This window comes from Zootoca vivipara, chromosome 1, assembly GCF_965207765.1.
Source record: "Zootoca vivipara chromosome 1, rZooViv2.hap1.1, whole genome shotgun sequence".
Lineage (NCBI taxonomy): Eukaryota > Metazoa > Chordata > Lepidosauria > Squamata > Lacertidae > Zootoca > Zootoca vivipara.
In genome coordinates, this window is record NC_142582.1 from 78,061,785 (window position 1) to 78,087,294 (window position 25,510).

A 25,510-nucleotide genomic window follows, 5' to 3' on the forward strand; every position below is an offset into this window, starting at 1 on the left:
GCATCTGACTTGCCACTGGGAGAACAGAATGCTGGACTAGACAGGCATTCAGCAAAGCTCTCCTTATGTTCTGAAGGATCAAACACTGTGTTATCTAATAAGAATTCAATAAGGTGTAATGTATTTAATTTGGATGAAAGTGAAGGACGATTGCTTGGGGAATCCAACCTTTGCAAACCTGAACCACACCTCTTAAATGTGTACAGATTAGAAATTTGGTCATCTATGGGCTTTCGCACCTCTTGAAATATCCCATTCGGTTCTCAGCTACAACAGTGTTTTGAAATACCCTTAAAATGCATATTTTGAAAACAGAGATACAGTAAAATATACTATTAAATATAAGGATTTTTGTTTCAGGTGAGTGAATTCATGCAAAGTGACACAGACCTGAAACTGACTGATATATTCATCCCAAATGAGAAGGAACCAAGGAAGTTATGGAACCTCCCTTCACCAGAAAGTCTGAGTTCTGAGATTTTATGATAAATGACTTCTGGAATTATCACATCTGTTACTTTACCTTTTAATCAGTTGAGGAAGCCTTTTAATATAATATGCTCTACTCCATCAGCATCTCTTAAATAATTCCTTTAGAATTAACAGAGCTCACAGAAATGGGTTTCAGGACGAAAACTGATTTGCAGTAGGACCACAGGGAGTACATGGCTTTCTAGCCTTTTCTTTAAAAGAAGCCAAGTCTAAGTTTTCAATGATGCATACAATTAGAGTTGGTTCAGACATCATGATAAACCATGGTTTACTGTGACAAGAATGAGCTGCATGAAGCTTCACACTTGCACACTCCTCTCCTCCTCTGGTGTGGCCATGAGACTGGGAGCTTTCACTTCTGTTTCTGATTAACTGCAGCATGCAATTTTGTCTAAACATGTCAAACTAAGGTTAATCTGAACTATAGCTTGTTTAAAAGGAGCCAACTTCAAACCATAGCTTGTTTCAAGAAGGAGCAATTGGGTGGGGAGCTTATTCCCATTATGATAAACCATGGCTTTATTATTATGTCCAAGAGATTCTTTATTTTGTATAAAAATGTGGGGGTTTTCTGTGTATGGTTTTAAAAGTGGACAAAATGGCAAATTGTGGGCATGTATCTACCTTTCATATTGAGAATGTATATTTACCATTCATATACCTTTCACATTAGCATGTGAAAGAGATCAGTGAATTTATAGTAGTCCTCTTTTACTCATCTAAAAGCTTCATTTCACTGGCCCATGGTTGAGCACTAAGGGGCTGCTTGTATCTATCATACAAGTGTAACAGGAAAGCCAAGGCTCACTGAAATTGCCCAACACAACAGTGCAATGGAAACATAGGAAGCTGCCCTCATATGAGTCAGACTCAGTCCATCTAGCTCAGTACTGTATAGTCGACACTGACTGGCAGTGGCTATCCAAAATTTCAGGCAGTGTTCTCTCCCAGCTCTACCTGGAGATGCCAGGGAATGAAGCTGGCACCTTTTGCACGCAAAGCAGATGCTCTGCCACTGAGCTATGGTATCTAGGCAGCTGTAAAAGAGGAAGGAAAGCTTTTTTGTTCAGTTTTAAATGACTGGAAAGAGTGCAAAAACTTACTTTAAAAAAAAAAGCAGCTTCTGCTATATGCTGAAATTACCGGTATCACAGAAAGAGGAAACACTTAAATAAATTGGAACTAGTGGTGCTTCCAAACAGGAATTTATTGTGGAACTGACACTACACGCAAGTTTTTTGAATTGTCCAAATAATGTCATCATCATCAGAATGCACACTTTCCTTCAATTTCCACTTCCAATCTGGATTTCCTCTCATTCCCAAGTAAAAATAACCTAGTATCCACCTGCAGTCCTGCTGATGTGGGAACTCAGCTTTTGGTGGGTGGCTTGCCACACACGTGTTGATGGGTGTTCACCACCACACTTCTTACTTCTGTTTGCCCCTCTCCTGAGTGCAACCTAGCCATATTGTTTCTGGAAGTCCAAACAATGCAACCCTGTCTTTTCTACCAATTACTGCATACAGAAGACATATTAGCAGGGCACAGATCAGTGGTTTTACTAGTAATAGTAACTGCTCTTGTGCAATTCTTCTGTGTATGGTTTTGTGGGTGGGTGCCAGGAGTCTCATAGAGGGGGCCTGTCATTAAATTGTTCACCACCTGAAGTAGGAACCCCAATAACAGCTATCACTATGGAAAGTGAATGGACACCAGTCTGCTTGGAGCAAAGGAGTGTCAGTTGGCTTACTTTAGAAGAAGAAGAGTTTGGATTTGATATCCCGCTTTATCACTACCCGAAGGAGTCTCAAAGCGGCTAACAATCTCCTTTCCTCTCCTCCTCCACAACAGACACCCTGTGAGGTGGGTGGGGCTGAGAGACTTCAGAGAAGTGTGACTAGCCCAAGGTCACCCAGCAGCTGCGTGTGGAGGAGTGGAGACGCGAACCCGGTTTCCCAGATTAGGAGTCTACCGCTCTTAACCACTACACCACACTGGCTCTCACTTTTCCTACAATAGACATTAGGCCAACCGGCCTATAATATTATCGTTCCCTCTTGGATTCCTTAAGCACTTCAGTGGCACCATTTAATTGTTTAAAATACTATATGCTTAGATTATCAAAAACAGGGGTGGGTGCATCCCATTTTGCCACTTGAGATGAAATGGGAAGTGCTGTCATGCCCTGCAGCCACTGTAAAAGTGGAGCTGGCAGCGGTGCACAATTTTGGTTACGTCTTGCTTGAAATTGGTGTTTCTCAGCCAGCAGCAAAACACCCAGGGGGGCAGCACCCAAGCCAGCGGCCTCACCCCAACTAATGGACAGGCTGGCTCTGATCTAAATGGAAATTAAAAGCAATGGAATACATGACACATACCTGAATACTACCGCATCAGATTGTGGTTGAAATCAATCTATTTCTGCTGCAATATCACCTTTCCTCCACTTCCCTCAAACCCACAACCCTCTACTTTGCATGTTGTGGAAAATGTTGGCAATGTTTGCTCTTGTATACTTCCTGGGTTGTTGTTTTTTAGGTGCAGACATAATAGAACAGGAAGGTATGGAGCATGCCCAGAACAGGAAAGATAGACAGTGAGGTAGAGGGAAGGAACAACCTCCCTGCAGAATAGATACAGTATGTGAAGCTCTGATCACCGAGTGTGGATGGGAAGCAGCAGAATAGCAATTATTATTAATATTAAGGCTAGGAAAACAATGGGAATGTGTGGAAGCTAAAGTGCATACAAAAAAAAACCCTGGATTCACATTACATGCTTGTGGTATTTACCCCCTGTCTGAAAGCAGCCAAGAGAATGGTTTTGGTACAGCTTAAAAATGAGCCAAAATTTCAACTAAGCAAATTATAGCAGCACTAGCCATCATAAAGTTTTACAAAGACAAGTGCTTCAAACAACTGTCACACACCTTTTCAGTTCACTATTCTCCAAACCCGAACTGCTAAACTATAAAAGATCTAAAGCAGGAAAGTCAGAGACTGACAACATAATAGAAAAACGACCAAAGAAGCAATTTGAGTTCCAAACTACAGCATCATGCAGCTTTTTAAACATTTATATTGCACCACCTTCTACTCCTTTTACTCAAGGATCTATTTTGGAAATCTGAAAGCACTGCCCATGCTAAAAAACAAAAAAGGAAATGTTAGTCTGTTACATTTAGAGAATACCACATTTTGTTTGTGTTCTCTCTACGGAACAGGTTTTGTGCAGGAGAATATACAGAATAATTACTGACCAATTATTGCAAGCCTACTTTTAAACAGTGCCTGCAGGTTTGCTCACGAAGTAAGGAAAAATCCTGCAGGGAGTAATTGAGGCTATGGCTGCAATCCTACAACTATTAAAAACAACGGGAATTGCATTAATCACTTCAGTATCTGTAACATAGGGACATTTGCCGCAAAATGCTGGTGAATACAGTAAGCCTAAACAAGATTGCTCATTCGGAAGGTTTGCTACATTTTACATCTTTATCATTGGAAGAAGTGTGCATGCACACGAAAGCTCATACCAAAATAAAAACTTAGTTGGTCTTTAAGGTGCTACTGAAGGAATTTTTTTATTTTACTTCGATCCAGACCAACACGGCTACCTACCTGTAACCAGAACTATGGAAGGCACCACATTGAGCCGCATGAAATGGAAGTCCAGGTATCTGAAGAAGTGTGCATGCACATGAAAGCTCATACCAAAATAAAAACTTAGTTGGTCTTTAAGGTGCTACTGAAGGAATTTTTTTATTTTACTTCGATCCAGACCAACACGGCTACCTACCTGTAACCATCATTATCATTATTAGAAATCAGAGCAAAAGGATCTATGCCTTTATTTCCTCATTGTGGGAATCGCTGCAGCACACTTCATCCCCTTGCCCCTGATAGGGCCCTGCTACCGCAGATCCCCTCAAGTCACATGGGAGGCGTCGGCAAGCAATGGAGCTCTTCATTCTCTATCACTACAAAACACACATGTAATAGCATCTTCTCTAAAAACAATAATATAATATTTGGAGAGCCACCTCCTACACCTAGCTTGCCACCCCAAAACAGCTATTCTTAATGGATAGAAAAGCACCCCAGCCTCTGTTGCTGCCAAACTTATTGACAAGACCAATATTACTGCTAGGTTATATGATATGTGCACAATAACAGGAAAGTAGGTAGCACTCTTTGACTTCAAGGAAGTATCTTGCAAGTAATAGAAGGCTCAAAATGCTATTAAAGATTCTACGCTGACAGGAAGTCAGAAGCAGCAGAGAGAGAATAAAAGGCCCACTAGACCTTTGAAAAATCTAGAAGATTGGCTAGAAGAACAGCTGCTTGTTGTTAATTGGGTGATAATATGCTGACAGTGTGGCTAAATGAATGTTAAGTGATGTGGTAGAAACACTGCTGTCTTTCAAGTGTAAGAGATAAGTAAATATGTCCTTAATTAGAGTATTCAAGGAAATAACGTGAAGTGACTTGGCTAAATACAAGAAATGCTACTATTCTACTGTGTAGCCATTCTAGTACAGTTTCCAAGTGTAGAGGCTCCTGCTATAGGAGATGAAATGAAAGACAGAGCCTACATACCTGCTTGTTTCATGTGTTGAACCAGGCTACATAATTATTATAATTTATACCCTGCCCTTCTGGCTGGGTTTCCCCAGCCACTCTGGGCAGCTCCCAACAGAATACCAATAACAATAATAAAAAAGCAACAACATCAAACATTAAAAACTTCCTGATACAGGGCTGCCTTCAGGTGTCTTCGAAAAGTCAGATAGTTGTTCATTTCCTTGACATCAGAAGGGAAGGTGTTCCATAGGGTGGGCATCACTACCAAGAAGGCCCTCTGCCTGGTTCCCTGTAGCTTCACTTCTCGCAGTGAGGGAACCATCAGAAGGCCCTCGGAGCTGGACATCAGTGACTGGGTCGGACGATGGGAATGGAGATGATCATAAAGAATTATATCAAAATGAAAAAATGCCTTCAGTAGCACCTTAAAGGTAAAGGTAAAGGGACCCCTGACCATTAGGTCCAGTCGTGACCGACTCTGGGGTTGCGCGCTCATCTCGCATTATTGGCCGAGGGAGCCGGCGTATAGCTTCCAGGTCATGTGGCCAGCATGACAAAGCCGCTTCTGGCAAACCAGAGCAGCACATGGAAACGCCGTTTACCTTCCCGCTGTAGCGGTTCCTATTTATCTACTTGCATTTTGACGTGCTTTCGAACTGCTAGGTTGGCAGGAGCTGGGACCAAGCAACGGGAGCTCACCCCATCACAGGGATTCGAACCGCCGACCTTCTGATCGGCAAGCCCTAGGTTCTGTGGTTTAACCACAGCGCCACCTGGGTCCCAACTAAGCACCTTAAAGACCAACTAAGTTTATATTTTGGTATGAGCTTTCGTGTGCATGCACACTTCTTCAGATAATATAAACTTAGTTGGTCTTTAAGGTGCTACTGAAGGCATTTTTTTATTTTGCTTCGACTCAGACCAACACGGCTACCTACCTGTAACTATATCAAAATGGTCAGCTTTTCAGAAAGAAGATGCAGTATAGTACCCAGCACCCATTATGGAAAAATTCAGAGTAGGAACAAACTCTGTAAGATTTATAGTCTGTATCCACAATCAACAAAGAGATCATTTTGACTTATCTATAATGCATATTTGCAGGTGGGGGAGGGGCCCTGCATGCCCAGTGCTCTCCATCATTCAAAACTTGGGAAACATCAACCCATGATGAGTTGTTTTGTTCCTATGCTAGGCCTCCCATTGTGCAGTGGGGGGCATTTTCAGTGTTGGGGAGTCAAAGCCGGGGGAGGGAAGAGGTAATCCTACCTTTCCCAGATTTTTCGCTCCCACCTCCAATTGTAATTAGGCTTGAAAGAAAACTTCTACTGCAGCCACCAGAAGGCTAATTGTGGTGCAGGGGCATTTTCAGAAGCTCCCCTGCCTATGGTAGCTGGCCACCTCCCTCCCAATATTGACCCACACCACACTTAACCCTTCTTTTGGTACAACAGGATACTTCTTTCAAGCCTAGTTTCACAGGGGAGTGGGAGGGGATCCTACAAGTGCCAGGGCAAGAGTCTGCAGGCTCGAGTGTGCATCATAATGGCAATCTAGGGTCAAGATTCCTACATGAAAGGCTCTGAAGAACCATCATGAACCTGACTTATTTTTTTCACCTGTGCAGAAAATTAGGCAAAGACTTTCACTACATTCATTCAATCCACAGGGGTATTCAGTTCCTCAAAATGTTGCAGCTACGACAATAGGAAATGTGTCCCTTTCACCATAGCTCTTTGCAGCTTTTGAATCCCTGCTTCCCCCAGAAACATAAATTAAATTGGATGATGCCGAACATAAGGAGGTTTGTTAGGAAACTCCTCTCTTCACAGAGCAGCGTTCCCAGAATTACTGCTGGGCTACCATACACCACTTGCATGAGCTTAACCAAAAGAAGCTTGAGAATCATCTTAGGCCCTGTTGACACTCTATGGAAACTGGTCAAGTTTCTGAGCCTGAATGATAAGCTCGTCTTTATCCCAGCCCCAAATCACAGGATAATTTAGCAGCACGTTTTCTCACTATCTCTCGTCATTGTGTATTTGCAATACGTTCTGAACACCACCAAGGTATCTAAAGATGGCAGCTTTTAGTCATCCTGACATTTTTTACATAATATGAAAAGTGACAAAGATACTAAGGGGAAATGGCAGGAAACAGCAGACACATCCCCATGTAATCTTGGAAGTTTAATATCTTGGTGGGTTTTTCTATAAGCACCAGTAAGCTGACAGGACAAACACTGTGCACATCAACTGCCTAATCCATGAATGTCACCTAGTCTGAACGCACTCAAAATGTTGAATGGCACCAGCAATACTTGCAGGTTTACTTGAAGACTGCAATAATTTGCAGTTCTAAGAAATGTGAACTCTCTGATGTGTGCATACCAGGCGCTTACCAGAGCCAAGAGGTATCCAAAATATACAATCCAGCTTCTTAGATAAATTTGCTTATATAGTGACTATCCACAATAGTTTTCTGTGCCCGAAAATTTGATTCATCAATCAGATGAATAGCAGTTGTGATACTGCATCAATCAGTCACTCCAACAATGCCTGATCTCAGTGGTCTGCTGTGAGTAGAAGCAGTGACCTTCCACAATTTTAATCCAAAGTAATCGTAAATATCCTCCTTCCATGCTGTGGATGTGAACAAATAAGATATACACCTACACCAGCAATAAACTATTGGGGTTCCCCGCCTAATTGAGGTGAAACACAAGATGTTTACACATGTTGACCGTTCCCCAAAATTCTTTAATTCACACTTATAAAATAAAACAGGTAAAATTACTTTAGAACAAATGGGAAAGCGTAGAAGCATACCCTCCTACCTAAGCAACACCTCAGTTTCTTCTGGCAGTTACACATAACATTTTGAAAAGCAAGGTTTGTAGCCCTTTTTCTAGGTCTGCTTTAGTGGGTGTCAAAATCATTGCTGCTGTCCATCTAGTCTTTACATCCCACCCCATTTCCATTTTCTTACATTTACACCTGGTCTCAAGGCATAGACTTGTATGGTTGCCGTATGTCCTCTTATTTCCAGGACACGTCCTCTATTTCATGGGTAGATCCATAGCTAAAAGTAGAAGTCAGCAAATGTGTCCCCTTCTTTATCTTCAAAATATGGCAACCCTAGAGGACTGCAGCACATCAAACAAGACACAGAACAATTTGGTATGGCGAACAGCCCATGTGCGGGAGGGAGATACTCTCTCTGGAAGAGAAGGGAGACCTGGGATTGCTTCTGAACCCACATTTCCTCCTAGACTTGCAGTTCATTTCTGGTGCCAGAGGAGCCTTCATCAGTTATATCTGATACACTATGGCACCATTCACAGAAAGCCAAGACCTTACTACCATCATGCCTGACTTCTGACCTTGTAATGATTACTGCAATGCACTATACAGGCTTTGCCCTTGAAGACTGCACCTGCTGTAGTTTCTAAAACAAAGTGCTGCAGCCTGTCTCCCAAGGGTACAATTACAGTACAGATAGGGTGAGCTTACAGAATCAGCAGCTTGCCGCAATCAGCCCTTTGGAACTTTCTTATTTATTAGGTCTGCTTACTTTTAAGGAAAGGGCTGGTGCTGTGATGTTTCTATTGTAACAATCTGTTTATGCTCTTTTATATATATAGATCCTGAAGCTGAGGCTACAATACTTTGGCCACCTCATGAGAAGAGAAGACTCCCTGGAAAAGACCGTGATATTGGGAAAGATGGAGGACACAAGGAGAAGGGGACGACAGAGGACGAGATGGCTGGACAGTGTTCTTGAAGCTACAAACATGAGTTTGACCAAACTGCGGGAGGCAGTGGAAGACAGGAGTGCCCATGGTCCATGGGGTCACGAAGAGTCGGACACGACTAAACGACTAAACAACAACATTTTAATTCTACTAATGTTTAATTGTCTTTTAATGATACTTTTAAATATGTCTTTAGCTGTTTCTATTTTAGTAGAAAGCTTGAGTCCCGTTAGGGAAAAAGGTGAGATAATAATAATAATAATAATAATAATAATAATAATAATAATGGTGTAAGCAATATATTTCACAGGTTCATGCTCAGATCCACCAGAAATTAGTTTGCTTCTTGGAAGGTTAATATCTTGGTTGTTGACTGATATATAAAGTCCTACATAGGAAAAAACCTAGTGTATCTCTAGCATATTTATTTTCCTTCATTGTGTATATGCCTTTCTACTAGTATCATCATATACAACCCTCCCTGTTCTTGGTATCATAAATACATGAGGTTAAGGGGCAAACTAGACCTGATATTACATTGAATTTGTTTTTAAATAATAAATAAATAAATAAATAATAACGCAGATACTAGCCACTGAGGGAAGGGGGGCTGATAATTGTCAATATTTCAGTAGGCAGGGAAGGTTCCCTGTTGTGGTCCTTACAAAAGAGAATAATTTGTTTTCTATTGGCATACCCTCCAACTCCCAGCTTGAAAAATCCGGGATCAGCGGCGGCGCGACACCGCTTCTACGCATGTCCAAACATGTGCAGACAGCCAGGAGCAGGGACATGGCCGCCAGCAGGAGCTTTACGGGATATTTACGGGATATAATCAATTCGGGATAACAGTGGGAAACAGTAACAAAATACAGGGGTTTCCCACGAAAAACGGGAGACTTGGCAGCTATGCTGTTGGGAGGAAATTCACAATTAGTACCAATGGGTTAAATTCCCTCTTCCTGCCACTAAGATACTAATAATTATCAGACTAAGTAACCACCAAGTTCCATGGATACTATTTGCATTTAAAACAAACACGCAAAAGGCAAATAGGCATTTAACCGTAATTTCTAATTTAGTTCTTAGTCTGTGAGAAGAGTAAGGAATTTTCTCTCTGGAAGATCAGCCACATGATGACTATTTTATATAGCCTCCACCAACTTGGTGCCCTCAGCTATGAGTTGCACTCCAAAACATCTGGAGGACACCAAGTTGGTGAAGGCAACTTTATAATTTCAAACAACTGCTAACACAAAACACTTATTTTTACCAATGCCTTTTACATTCCCTGCAATTGTGGGTTGCATGCTACTGCTCTGCCCTACTGGTTTTAGTTATTTTGTCTTTTTTATATTTGGTGCAGCTATTGGTGCAGCTATTTAATGATTTTATGTTTTTTAAAAAAATATTTGTTGTTGCATTGAGTTGTTTTTGGTGTTTTTTAAAAAAAGATGGTCTAGAAGTTTAAAAATAATAATTTCATGCATTTTCATTTTATTAATTAATTAAAATGTAATGCATCTCCAATGGATGATTGGAAAACTATTTCTGAAATGGGCCTCCATTTCTCTTGGTGAAGCACCAAGTATGCTGTCAAGGAATAGATGAGTAGAGACAATACTGCCAGCGTCTTTTACAATTCAAAGAAAGCTTGCTTCTTAAAAAGGAGGGCAGCCAAGTTGGCAGCAACAGAAATTCTGCAAGTTGTTAATTTAGGATGGACATTAACATAGAAGCTCTGAGCCTTTTCAGTGGTATGTAGATAGGGTAAAAACATAACGTTCCCCACCCCCTTCTCTCTCTCTCTCTCTTTCATACCACCTTTTCTCTATTCTTACATTTCCAATTTTAAAGTCATGGCAAGATATCTGGAAATCCACACATGGACACTCAAATCCCCACCCCCAAAGCAGCAGCTCATGGAAGACCCTAAAATCATGCTATAGGTTTCCTTTGGCTCCATTTTGCTCTTTGTAAGTTAAGATGCCTCTTTAATCATAACTAGATTACTACCACCCCCACCACCCCAAAAGAGCATCTGTTTTATGGAAGAAAATAATTGTTTCAATATGTAACCCATGTGTGGACTTTTCGCCAATCAGTAAGAATTCCTCAGATTATGTAATGATTTCTTTTCTTTTGCTTTCCATTATTTTCATCTCTACAAAGATGAAGAGATTAAAGACGACAAGTATGGGGAAGATGGAGGTGTCAAGGTGAGGACCAGAGTCAAAAAGAGCAAATCATAGGATTACAGCGAGGTGTGGGGAGAGAAAATGGATGAAAAAATAAAATGTTTCATATTCATGAACTGCCAAACCAAGCAATCCAAACTTACATTATGTCAGGACCTGAGATATGCCAGAAATATTCTGGTGCAATAATTGCCATATTAGATGCATGTTTAACCCAGGACAGGAAAAACATAACAAAAGAATTAAAAAATGGAATAAAAATGGCTATGGAAACACTACTCAGAGGCTTTTTCAGTGCTGCTACCACATACTGGCCACAGATTGGATGTGAGGGGTGTCAATGAACTCATGACAGGTTCCCAGCGCACATCCTTGCATCATGAAAGATGACGCACTGCAGCATCCTCACTCTATCGGCACCAGTGGATCAACCAGAGAAATGACCCTGCTATAGCCAATCCTACAGGCAGAGATCTGAATCCTTTCATAGCCCTCACAAGTACTGGTTTATGAACACAGCATACAAAGAGGAAGAAGAAGACACACAACACAACACCCACATAGCTCTAAGGACACAGTGCCCTCAGAGAATGCACTTAGCTATACTGGGACAAAGATTCAAGATATACCCAGGGAGGAGAAACTCTTCTGACATGCAGGTCAGTGGGGAGAGGCCAGGGTTTAGGACAAGGGCAGACACACACTGACTGCACCACACCAGCAGCCTTCAGTGGCTTGTTGCATGGGATTGGAAGCAGGTAAAGGAGTGCAACTTCCCATCAGGGCAAGCGAGAGGAATGCCCCCTTTTACCTTTTGTATGCCTGGCCAAAACCAGTAATATCAGGGGCAAAAGAGAGGGAGCTCCGGAGATTTGGACCCACACAGCAAGCTCCACAGAGCAGTATCCTAGTCACACACACACACACACACACCAGCACCAGATAGGAATAAGTCACATCATGGGGCACTCATTTCCCTTGCCCCCCCCCCCCCCGCCGCCACATCAGGGAAAAGAGGGCGCTAGTACAGAGTCCATAAAATGAGGGAAAGTGACCACGATCCAGCAATCTTGGCAACCAAGAAAAGCCTTATGTGGAAAGCCTTTATTGATCAGCCTCTGGAATGGGATACACCCTAAAGGGGAGTTTTCCTTCAGCACATCAGAGGTGTTTTGATGGCATAACTATCATGGTGACTGTGCTAGTGTATTGGGGCATTCTGCTTAATCCCTCAAAAGTGGCTCCCCAGTATATGACTGTGCCCTCTTTCTGCTGGAACAATAAAACCAATGCTTTACTTAAATTCTAGTTATTCTGCAATCGTCAGTGCTAATACATAGTAACCTATATATAGAATGAGATAGAAATGTTACCTAAGAAACAGTAACGTAAATTTAAACACTTCACTAAACAGAAGAGAAATAACATCATTTTGGTCAGACATTCCTGAAGGCGCTGTCCCTGCATAATGGCTGTGATTTGAATTTAACTAGGACATAATTCACATTTTATGTCACTGAAGTCATGAATACAGACAGAAATATACATTTACATCCAAACACTTGTAAAATAGCCACATTAACTGTTACTTAATGAAACCATAAGGTAAATCCATATTCAATGAAGAGAAAAATCCCTACCTCAAGTTATATGAACAACACAGAATTATAACATTTTATAAGTATACAAGTGATAACTTCAGGAGTTGAATAATTTGACTTTTCATTTTGAGAATTTGAGTCACCACTTTTTAAAAACGAAAAGCTGTAAAATGCAAATGCAGCCCAAAGCTCACATTTCTTAGAATCATAGAATAGTAGAGTTGGAAAGAATGATCATCTAGTCTAGCACCTGCAATGCAGGAATCCCAACTACAGCATCCATGGCAGATCACCATCCACTGGCTTGGTTTCCAGACCCTTGATCATCTTGGTAGGTCTCCACTGCACACATTCTACCTTGGCATGCAGGTCAATAGACACTTTGGTATCTTTAGGATACATGGTTTTAAAGGTAAAGGAAAAGGACCCCTGACAGTTAAGTCCAGTCACGAACGACTCTGGGGTTGTGGAGCTCATCTCGCTTTACTGGCCGAGGGAGCAGGCATTTGTCCACAGACAGTTTTTCCGGGTCATGCGGCCAGCATGACTAAGCCACTTCTGCGAAACCAAAGCAGCGCACAGAAATGACATTTAGCTTCCCACCAGAGCGGTACTTATTTATCTACTTACACTTTGATGTGCTTTCAAACTGCTAGGTTGGCAGGAGCTGGGACCGAGCAACGGGAGCTCACCCTGCCATGGGGATTCGAACCGCCGACCTTCTGATTAGCAAGCCCTAGGCTCAGTGGTTTAGACCACAGCACCACCAGCGTCCCAGGCTTTACACAGTTTTACTTACATGGTTTTACTTACACATAAATACAATCTGAGCATAGCATGGAGTGGTTTACAGCAGTAACACTCCAAGAACAGAGTTAGAAACAGAGATAGAAAAGCTAGGAGCGAAATTGCTCCTGGAACCTGGGTTCCAGGCACAAAAACAGAATGGCTAGTCGCCATTTTCCGCTTAACGTAGCAACTCTTTCTATCTATTTTTTTCAAAATGCATGAACTGATTCATAATTCACATCAGTGGCACATTGTTAACATCAGATTTTTAATAGTAATTCTTAATTGGACACCACAAACATAAATGGTGCTCAGTCCCTGCAATAGCGTTCAAAACCACAAGTCATCTTAATAATTGTTGTTGTTTAGTCGTTTAGTAGTGTCCGACTCTTCGTGACCCCATGGACCATAGCACGCCATTAATTATCTGAATAATTAATATTTACAAATATTGATGTGTATATGTGTCTGTGTATATTGTGCTAGATGTGAACTTACATGGGGGGGGGCAGGAGAGGCAAAGGGGCACATGGAAGGCAGCAGCCAGCGATCTAGCAGCGATTTCATCTTAGGCTACGCAGGGAAGGCGAGACATATCTGACGGGTTTTGTAAGGGTTAAAAGAATATATACCTGCAGCATCTGAACACTTGAGCACAATGCAGACACCTATTATTGTTACTATATTTAATTTTTAATTCTTTAATTGCCGTTTTAACTCTTAAGTGTTGCACTATTTGAATGTCTTTGCTTTACTGTATTTGTGTGTGTGTGTGTGTGTGTGTGTGTGTGTGTGTGTGTGTGCTTATTTTAATGTTTCAATGAAATGGTTCTATTGTGTGCATATTTATTACATGCATATATATTATTTTGTAATTGGTTTTATACTTGTAAGCTGTATAGAGGCCAACTTTGACAATTAAGTAACATATAAATTCATTAAGACTACTGTGGATTATGATACTGAACTTGAAAGAAATTTCAGAGAGAAAGTGAAACAAATGTGCAACTACTAGAAAGTTCAGCAGGGAAGGGCCTTGGAGCCCTCCTCCACAGCCCAGCCATCGCCAGGGTGAGGCTCGGAGTGCCAAGAGGGGAAGGGGTTTGGAGCCCTCCTCCCCTCAGCCTCCTCTCACTGATGGTGCGCCAAACAGGGACATGCTTGACGCAAGTGCCAAGAGGGGAGTTGGAGCCCTTCTCCCCACTCCAGCCCTCACCAGGATGGGCTTGGAGCACCAAGCAGGGATGGGCCTGGAACCACCTCCCCAAGGGCTTGGAGGAGAGCGCTTGCGTATCATGCGGGGATGGGGCCTAGGCTCAATACATGCACCCATACATCTAAAATTGGTCACAATTGGACCATAGCAAGTTGCGGAATGCACCTAGTCCTTAGGAAGTTTTGAATGCTGACCAAGAAGATCTTGCTTCTCCTTTGGGGTTCCAGGCGAACCCCAAAGTCCCAGCTTTCCAGCACAGAGCAAAACATGTCTCTCTAGGTTTCTGCTCTCACACACAGCCACTCTGGCTAGTCTTCTTCTGCCTAGAATCACATGGCCTGCAGTCAAGTGAGGTGTGTGTGTGTGTAACACCAACCCACCTGTCCTGGAGAGCACCATCACTTAGTCCAGTGTTTCCCAACCAGTGTGCCTCCAGATGTTTTGGGACTACAACTCCCATCATTCCTGACCACTGGTCTTGCTAGCTAGGGATGATGGGAGTTGTAGTCCCAAAACATCTGGAGGCACACTGGTTGGGAAACACTGACTTAGTCCATTTCTTGAGATGCTGATGAGCACTTAACTGGCCAATTAAAGCTATTACTTTGACAAAGGGGCTAGTTGGGTAAACTTCCTTTTATACGTCCCACCCTAAAGGTACAAAATTGAAGGGTTGAAAGGGGTCTCTGGGTTTCTTCCAGACCAGGCATCCCCAAACTTCGGCCCTCCAGATGTTTTGGACTACAATTCCCATTTTCCCCGACCAATGGTCCCGTTAGCTAGGGATCATAAGAGTTGTAGGCCAAAACATATTGAGGGCCGCAGTTTGGGGGTGCCTGTTCCAGACTCTCCCTCCCAAATTCATAACAGTATTGATTATTAATCTGCAACATAAAAAACAACTAATAAATTGGTTCCTTGCAAGTGCACATATTCAAAAACTGAGGAGCGGAAAGAAGGGATAATACTTCACAGAGTATTTCAATAAAGCAACAAATATATGAAAGTAAGTATTTGCACTGCACCTTAGTTACTAATATGTTTAGCAAAACTGACTACAAGGTTTCTAGTGATCTACCATCATCTGTGTAGAGCGGTCTAAAAAGTTTTAGAAACATGGAATTTGGAGAATTCATCACAAGTGATCTTTCTGCCCTTCATTATTCAGTAGCTGTAGTGCCTGCTGTAAAGGATTAACACACAAAATATATACAGAGCAACAAGCTTTGCAGCAAGAAAATGCCAGAGTATTTGCTGATATGAGTGTGGAAAAGAGTGGGGGGGGGAGGTTGGGGGTTGGAGAGAGAGATTGAGAACTTAAATAAACCTGCCAAAACTCACAGCTTTAAGTACTAATACAGAATATGTTTAGAACTACTTTGCTCAATCATTTTCCTTGCGAAGAATAAGTAAATAAATCTCAGATACCAGATAGGTCTCAATATAGTTAAAGCATAACACAACCACACATCACCCACTGAAATATTGTAAAACAGATAAGATCTAGGTTCCTCAGCTCAAGAGGTTTCAGAATACAGCATTAGGATCACAGGACACATGGGTTACTTCCACATTAGAACACGTTAGCACTGCTGAGACATCTTTCTTTTTTCAAAATTAGCTGGGAACAGAATTAAAATGGAGATTCTACACAACGACTTAATATCAGTATCTTTTGCATAATTAGTATATAATGCCTCTCCCTATAGTATTTACTCTCACATTAAGTCCAGTTCAGCAATGTTGCTTAAGTTTCCTCTTTTAAGTTTATTGTATTTGATTGCTTCACGATGAGTACAGATGGTAGATTACTAATAAATGACATATGATTTACTTCTTGAATAGCATCAATTTCATTCATGTGTTTGGGATGGGGTAAGGGAGAAGGATCTAACCATTTTCTTTGTTTGTTTCTTTTCGGTTGCAAAATTCCACTCTCAAAAAACAAGGAGAGGCAACTACCTGTTCCAACAAACAGCCTCAAATCTCCAAAGGCATAGGAACCCGAAGAGCCTTAAAAGTACCATGCCTGCCAACACTCACCCAGTTGTGCTGGAATTGTGCTTTATTATAAACGAGAAAAAATGCCCAAAATCAGGACTAGGGGAATGGGAAGGAGACCATGCACACACAAAAACAATGCAATGCAAGAGGCTGATAATCACATTGTCTGGGTGTTCCCCAAAAAGTGAGTGAACAAAGGATTACCATTCCAGTGAAATGGCTATTGTGAAAGCAACTTCACTGCACTTGCAATTAAATCCCAGTTTACTTGTACATGCCGTATTCCATGTGAACACCCATGGACACCCTGGGACCAATGACTGGGCTACAACTTGTAAGTGGGGTAATGCCTGAAAAATGAGTTTTAAAGACCATCCATCTTTGTTTCACACTTGGTGGCATTTGCTGCATGAAACACTTGTTTAACACACAATTGTCACATTAAGCAGGAAGTGACCCTGAGGAACAGTATGACTATGAGGAAGAATACAACTGCTCTCCTGGGCTGCAAGGCACTGCCAAAGGCTAATAACTGCTTGGTTTCATCTTTCCTCTAATCCCCACATATCAGTGGGTCTATAAATGAGAAAATCTGCAAAAGATGTTGAAAATGAATGGAGTAGGTTTTTTGTTGACTTGCTCATTTCTATAAACTAATGATAAGATACATGCATAAGGAAAAACATTTTAATGTAAATGAAGCATATTTCTATACCGCAAATTATAAACAAAGCAGCAGAAAAATAATCCTCTTTGAAAATAAAACAAAACAAAATAAATCTGGCATAAAATAGCACTATATGAAATTATCAAATAGTTTACTTTTTCTTTAACAAAAATGGCAGCCCAGCCATATGCCAGAAGCAAATGGTTGAGCTTCAAGCATGTAATACTGTGAATGTCTGAGTCATTGAAGATTTTCTATCTCTTGGCAACAACCGATAAGGCCAACTACATCCCGTATTATCATAATGAGGTTTCACAGCAATGAAAAGTGCATACAAACCTTTCTAATTCTTATTACTGCAAAATAGCTATTTCTGGGATAAAAGTTTTTTTATTTTATTTTTAAAAAAGAACCCTTAACACATTACAGTTTCCAGAAAAACTTATCATGTTAGGATGGAAAATTCAGTACAGTTTATTTATAGAAGCATTCCTCAGTAACAAATGTGAGCCTAGTTGACAATTGTCAAGTTTCTCAACTATCAGTGGGATTTTGAAGCATCAAGACAGAAAAAAAGAGGAGGTGATTTGTCATATCAATATTGAAGGTGTTCTTTATTTCACTACAAAAGTTGGCCTGATTCAGCAAACTATTCAGTACATTCTTATTTTAAAGATAACTGAAATGCCTTGCAGAGTTCTTGGTCAGGGTAAGATAAAAACCTATACAGTGGTACCTCGGTTTATGAACACAATTGGTTCTAGAAGTCTGTTCATAAACTGAAGCGAACTTTCCCATTGAAAGTAATGGAAAGTGGATTAATCCATTCCAGACGGGTCCGCGGTGTTCGTAAACCGAAAATTCGTAAACCGAGGTGTTCATAAACCGAGGTTCCACTGTATGTGTAAAAACACCCACCTTAAAATAGTTTTTTTTAAAAAAGTTAAAGTGCCTTAAAAAATAATCTGAGGCATTTCAAAAGAATATTCACACTTCCGGGTTTACGGCATTTGGGAGCAAAACGTCTGAGTTCCAGGGCATTCAGGATCCAAAGTACGACTGTAAGATAGGTGTAGTCAGGGGCAGAGGGCCCCCCCCCCCATCAAATAAAAATACTTAACTGACCAATTGTGTCGCAGATAACTTGGTTCTGCCTCCCTGCCACTAAATGCCTGCATGACAAGTACCTAACCAAAGACTCCTAACTAAGCTTAGTAGCTGTGAAATAAGAGGTGAGGTCCTCTTCTGGATCGGAAGGTAACAGGAAGCAGAGAGTAGGAATAAATAGACAGTTTTCCTGATGGAGATATGTAGAAAGTGATTCCAAAGGACTGGTAATGGGACCTGTGAACTGAGGGCTAAAAAAGATTCTTAACTCAACATATATGCTCATGGGGTCGGAGGTCCCACAGAAAAGTAGGATTTCCCTTATTTTGCATGCGTAGAAAGAGAATCTTGACAATAAAGAGATTCACCATGCAAAAACCATGTGGCCTATATTATCCAAGGTTTTGGATTATGCTCCTAGATTATAAAAATGTTCTATTTGATTGCAAACCAATATGTTCTGTTCGCTGCAACAACCATCTAGGACACATGCTTGCTCATGAAATAAATGGATTTTAAAATGAGAAACTTAACTTAAATCAATAACGTAAATTGACCTTTATTCCTGTTGATTTACATCATTCCACCAGACTTTGTGCCTGTATAACTTTCCCACACCTAAAGTATTTCAATTGCTTGTGATAAAAGACCCCTGTTAGACCTATTCAAAGTATCTTATGCTTTCCAAGGTACTATTAATTCCAAATATTTCATTGTACCATTTACCAGTATCCTAGTCCTAAATAATTCTGTCTATGTATCTTCTACCAACAGCGGAGAACATCACTGCAGTGCTGGCATACACTTACAGTTTGGAATACTGGCTATCACCCCAAAAACAAAACCACACAACTACTTCCACAGACAAATGTCAGCTTTGGGCATGAGTTTCTTGAACAGCAGTTTGCCCATACCACATAGCAAACTGAGTTTGAAATTTTGGAGAAATTCAAAAGTAGTTTGAACATCATTTTTCAGAGAAGGAAAAAACCCTGAAAATTCAACAAACCATGTCAAACCTCTCAGTGTGCCAAAAGTAGCTCTTTATATAATGGAAGTTAACCACATACCAATATGTCCTATCATAAATATTTATCTGCAGGTGCAGAAAAAGTTAGGATCAGTGGTTTATGAATAAAGTGTGATTCTCAAGTTTAACTCCCAAGGAAGCCCTCTAAATAGTAAACAGTCCATCAATTCACTACCCAGTAAAACTTATAAGGGTGCATTATAACCATAAGGAATTTGCCAAAACATTTTGTATTGTATCACATTACTTCTAACATGTTCCTGCTAAAAACTTGACCCTACTGTGATTTGTAAATGCAAAAGATTGACACGAAAACTTAAGAGAGAAGAAATCTCAGTCTACTCTTCAAGTCTGAATGTGTAAGGGAAAATGACCAAGTACTGCATCCTAATCCAGTTGTACCAGAAGTTGCATAGATTAGTAAATGGCATTAGGGAAAAAAACATTCTACCTTTTTATATCATATGCCACAAAATAACTTACTCATCAGTCTGAAGATCAACAAATGCAAACCAAAGAATTATATGGGTAAGTGACATTAAGTAGAGTATCACCATTTCTTAAAACAGGGGGGGGGGGGATTGAATACCAGGCTATTATTCACATTGCATGAATTCTGAATATAGCCAGATATATACTAAAAATCCAATAAAGTAACAACCACATTATTGTACTGATGTGCAATAATTTCTTTGAAACTGATGGAAAGGGCAACCAAACCATGGCTAATTTCACATAAGAATTTTCATTAGGAATAATAACACTGTCAATTCCAAAAGTTAAAATGTGAACTAGAAGCTAACAAGCAAACAAACTGGTCTTCCTGAATCTGACACACAAAAGCTGCTTCCCCTTTCATGAAATGCAATCACACATATTCTCTCTAATGTCTTACTCTATATCTAATCACTTGATGCATTTTTCACTGCTAAATGGTGTACAGCAAATACAGGATATTATCCATTAAAAGGGACACCATAAAAGCTTTATTTGGTGTTGGGGCAATGAAATAAAAGAGGCCCTGTCACCATAGAGATGAGATTACTAATCTCTATGGAAAGGAGGAGGATATCATCACACCACCACCTGCTGTTACACACATGATGGATCAGGCTAGTAATTAAAACACAACCCTTTGAATGTTATACTGCAGCACTAGACATCCATTCAATTATCTTCAAGATTAAATTTGGTCAAAACTACCAAAAGTAGAATTAATAGCATCCTCCCTCATGGAGGTTTCTCACATGTATGAATGTGCTGGCTAGAACTACACACATCTATATTCACACAATTTGTGTCAACACAGCAAAAGGAGGTTTGAATAATGAAGCCATGAAAGACTCTGCCACTAGGATTTGCATCAAACTGCTGAATAAGCCTCTTCGCCAGTAGTTAGAAGGACAAGTTTAAAGCAGCCAGTGAACCTTGTGCAAACTGATTAAAAACGACAGAATTTTCCTGAACAGGAAAGGTTAGATCACATTTAAAATTCTCCTACCTCGATCAAAAAGTCTCCTGTTCTCAAGCCAGCTTGCCATGCTACCCCACCTTCATCCACTGATTCCAGATACTGCAAAGCAGGAAAGGCTGGAGTAGGGGTGAATTCTTCAATTGGTGTATCAGCTTTGGGAATAATATTTTTAAAAATATATATTTTAATAAAGAAAGATAAATGTTTGAAATATATACTTAATGAATTTCTGGCACTGCATAAGTAATCATTTAATCACATTAAGTACAACAATCCCTTCTCTACAGATCTCCCTGCTCTATAGTTCTCTCCCTTTCTTTTTCCTGTGCATTCATGATCACTTGAATTTAGTCAGCAAATAAATGAAGCTCAGCTCTGGTAAATTGCTATATAGCCAAAAAAAAGCAAGTGATTTGATGGAAGAGGATTCTCATTTGAAACCAATATCATTAATTTTCAAATATGGGCATAGCATGGAGAATTCAGGCATTTAAAATTTCAAGTCTGTTGGCAGCCAATTACCTATAGCTACAATGAAAACAGTATGAAGTAATTAAATTTAATGGCGTAACATTGCATTTGCTTATGCATCATGTACATATTTATATGCTGAATGATCTGACATGCATACACTTCCATAGATATATGCTCCAATAAGGTCTCAAACATAATTTATAACAAATGATACATGAAGCTGGATATTAGCATATGTTTTTAAGGGGGGCCTTGAATATTCCACCTGAAGTGCTGAGGCTGATACAAAATTAACATATATAGTAATAACCTCTGTTTGCTGCAGAGATAGCTCAGCGCCAGCTGATCTACACTGTGAAGTCACAGAGTCTCTAGAAGACCCCGCTAAAACGTGCATTTAGCCAGGAGGGTTAATCAGGAACTGTTACATAGCTAGGGAAGCCCAATAGGTGTCTGCCATTCTAGCGAGGAATGATAAAAACGGTATTCCCAGAGGAAGGGTGTGGAGGATCCACCATAAGCACATATGGGCTAGCCTTGAAGCCAGGCTGTATGAGGAAGAGCCCATCCAGCAACTGAGGGGTGTCTCAGTGGCAGGCACTGGGATGTACCACCACTTTAAAAAATGAAATGCAAAAGTAATAGAATGAAAAGCCTTACAAATATACCTTTGATTCTTAGACATAAATCTACTGGAGTGCATTTGGCATAAGAAAAAGCTTAGCACATTTCAACACACAAAGCCAGGCATCCCTCAAAATAGAACACACTAAAAAAGGCCACTCAACATACATGCAGCTTCTGAAGATACAAAAATGATCTGATTTTCATACTAAAACTGCAGTAGTTCCACCTTGAGCAAGCCACAGATCTATTTCAAGCTTGTTGGCAACATGCAGCTTCACTCCACAAATAATTTTAACACAGGAACACTTTAAATTAAGCAATTTTGACACCCCCACAGCCAAGATGCTTACAGTGTGAATAAACTGAACAGTAGCATATACAAAATATGCAGGCACCCTTCCCCTCAGAATTATTCTCCCTATCTATTCTATACATATATCTGTGCATTAAAAATATACATGCATACACATACCCCTCAAAACTGCTCAATCAGAAATTCATGTCAGTTTTACTGCACACAGAGAGAACACTGTTGTCTAGCAACCAAATGCATAAGGAATAATGCCTGTTTATTTTCAGAAATGCATGCCATTTTTCACATAGGCACTCACCCAATCACACAGACACAGAAAATCCACATACCTTTGGCCCCTCTGAGCACAAACCCAAATCCTTCATTGTCTTTTTTCTGCAGGACCACAGCCTTTTCTTCTATAATGCAGTCACTGTAGAGAGAATTCCGAGGATAGCGACCATTATTACATCCCTTCATCACCACAGTAGTAGCTGCTCCTCCAGTGTGTAGGTTCATCATCATCACAGCCAGTTAATCAAATAATATTGCAGTAATCAAACATGGGAAAAATATAACGGCAAACAGAAGGAGGAAAGAGACAAAGACGAGGCTTAATGGCAAGGGAGAACATGACAGTGCAACTTAACGGAGGGAAAAATGCAGCAAAAGCAGAGGAAGAAACCATGCATGGTGGTAGCTGAACAAAATGTGTGATCATGTCATCTGTGTGCTAGCTAGGAGTCTAAAAGAAAAGAAAGTGAACTGAACGACAGTAGCATTAATAAACTCCTCAATCGTGGATGTACCAGATGCATCTTCTAGTGAAGCCAAAATGAAACCAACCAGAAGAAAAATGAGGCAGCATTTTAAAACCTAAAGTTAGCTTGGCTTGCTGTTATAAGTAGCTAAAAGGCACGGATATATTCAGAAGCTATGCCTTGCATCAAAAGCCCTTTTTCAATCCTATTGAATGTTGCATGCTGCAAGGATCCCACATGATCATCTGACAGCCTACAATGCTAACAACGTGCAGCTGCCTTGGCGTCATCAAGCACAAATTTTCACAGCATCAAGAATCTGCATAATTTAAATAGTAACAAGGCATGTATGTTCATGATCACCTTTTTCTATAAAAAATCACAGAGCCTTCCTGAAAGCCAGCACAAAGACCTGATAATGAGAGGATCCTCTGAAAAACAGACATTACATTTTTTAAAAAAAGGCAGCTTCTTAAAAATTATCTGATAATTACTCTTGGATAAGTGTTTGTTTTTTTAAATTTAAAAATCCAGTTATTCAAAGAATAGATTGAGCATATGTTTCTAAGCCAAATCACAACACTTCAAGATATTTAAGCTGATCTGAGTTGTTTTTTTAATAATAAAATAAATATAAGCACAATTTTATATCATTAAATGGCAACACATTTTCAAGAAATTATTCACATAGAGCTTTCAGGTACACCCTCATTTCTTTTGCATAGTAGGCAATATTTCCTTTAAAAAACAGTAAGGTGCTTTAAAAACATGGTGGTGCAGTGGCAGAAAACCATTGCTCTTGAGGTAATAAAATATGAGGAAACTGGGGAATCTGACCTGACAAAACATAACTGGCTTGATCCCCAAGACTGCAATCACCCATTTACACACACTTGTTTAGTTAGGCTTCCATCATATCCCCAAGGCTCTGATTAGCTTTTGCACAAATGTGTCTATATTCACAGCTGAAAGGAATAATGGAAAGTTCCCTCAACATTCCAAAATAGCCAGCACCCTTTGGCAAAAATCCACAGAGCAGCTGGCAGTTATGATGGAGCTCTTTCTGGAAGAGAGGCAGGGCAGGTTGCCAGAGGCAGTTGGTTTCCTGGCTAGGGGTAGGGCAAGGATTCCCTTTCTCTTCTTCCCAACTGATGGCACAGAAGCACAAGTAGATAAAGGTGCAGATGAACATGTCTGGAGTAAAATCCTAACACATCTGGATTCTGAGCAAAAAGGATTTACTGCGAGAGGTGAGAGGGGGCATTAAAAAAAAGGAAGAAAATTGTCTCCTCCCCACCCCACCTGGTCACCTCCAAGTTAGCAAATTTTAAAACAGCCTCAGCAGGACTGAGGCTTCCATTGCTGCTAGGGTTGCCAGACTCAATAGAGAACAGGACTTCTGTGCCTTTAATTGCCCTGCTCTCTTTTGAGTCTGGAAACCTTAAAGAGAAACCAGCAGACCCTTTGCTTGGAAATTAAACCAAGGGTCTGCTGGTTTCTCTTTAAGGTTTCCAGACTCAAAAGAGAGCAGGGCAATTAAAGGCACAGAAGTCCTGTCCTCTATTGAGTCTGGTAACCCTAATTGCTGCTCATCATACTCTTCCTTCTACCCTGTCCCTCATTCCCAGAAACTATTCACCCACCCTTTCCCATAGCCACTACTTCATCTTGGGGGACGGACGGACTGAGAAATCCCCTCTACAGCAAGTGACTATGGCTACTATGGCTAATTATACCGGTAATGTAGCATAAACTGCTAATGTTTGAAACTTTTTGGGGTCAAACTACATAATTTGCTGTAGTGCTGCTCCAAAAGTTTTTGTATGAAAATGGTTATTTAGATCCCTTCGGGAAACCAATCTCAGACTGGTTTTGGCCAACAATAAAACTGCCTTGGTTACCTTAGTGCAGGCATAGGCAAACTCGGCCCTCCAGATGTTTGGGACTACAATTCCCATCATCCCTGACCACTAGTCCTGTTAGCTAGGGATCATGGGAGTTGTAGTCCCAAAACATCTAGAGGGCTGGGAGATTATTTATGTTCATTATTTACTAAATTTGTATACAGTCCTTAATCCAAAGATCCCAGGGTGGTTCACAACAGAAAAATACAAAATGTGAATACAAAATACATAATAAAACAAAAAAAAGCAACAGCAACAGCAATCAGGTGATTAAAAACCCTAATCAGCAACTCATTTCCTAGGAAGCTGAATGAGGTGCATGTGACCGTGTTGATTCTCCTGGACCTCTGAGCTTGTTTACTGATCCATTGACCATGTTATCTATCTGGGTTTTCACCATAGCTGCCAAGTTTTCCCTTTTCTCGCGAGGAAGCCTATTCAGCATAAGGGAAAATCCCTGTAAAAAAGGGATAACTTGGCAGCTATGAAGTTTTCACAAAGGGATGGGAATTGTGGTCACAATGCTAAAGTGGC

At 40.5% G+C, this 25,510-nt stretch overlaps 1 protein-coding gene across 7 annotated transcripts in view; it reads right to left on the reverse strand.

Moving 5' to 3' along the window:
- Nucleotides 1-25,510, reverse strand: part of SHANK2 (SH3 and multiple ankyrin repeat domains 2) — a 339,643-nt gene that overhangs the window by 117,914 nt on the left and 196,219 nt on the right. For all 7 annotated transcript variants that reach the window (XM_088668511.1, XM_088668485.1, XM_088668502.1 and 4 more), the window contains 2 exons: nt 22,662-22,744; nt 20,946-21,070 (listed from right to left, as the gene is read on the reverse strand). In XM_088668511.1, the coding sequence (XP_088524637.1) occupies nt 20,946-21,070; nt 22,662-22,744 (208 nt within the window). The remainder of the gene's footprint in view (nt 1-20,945; nt 21,071-22,661; nt 22,745-25,510) is intronic.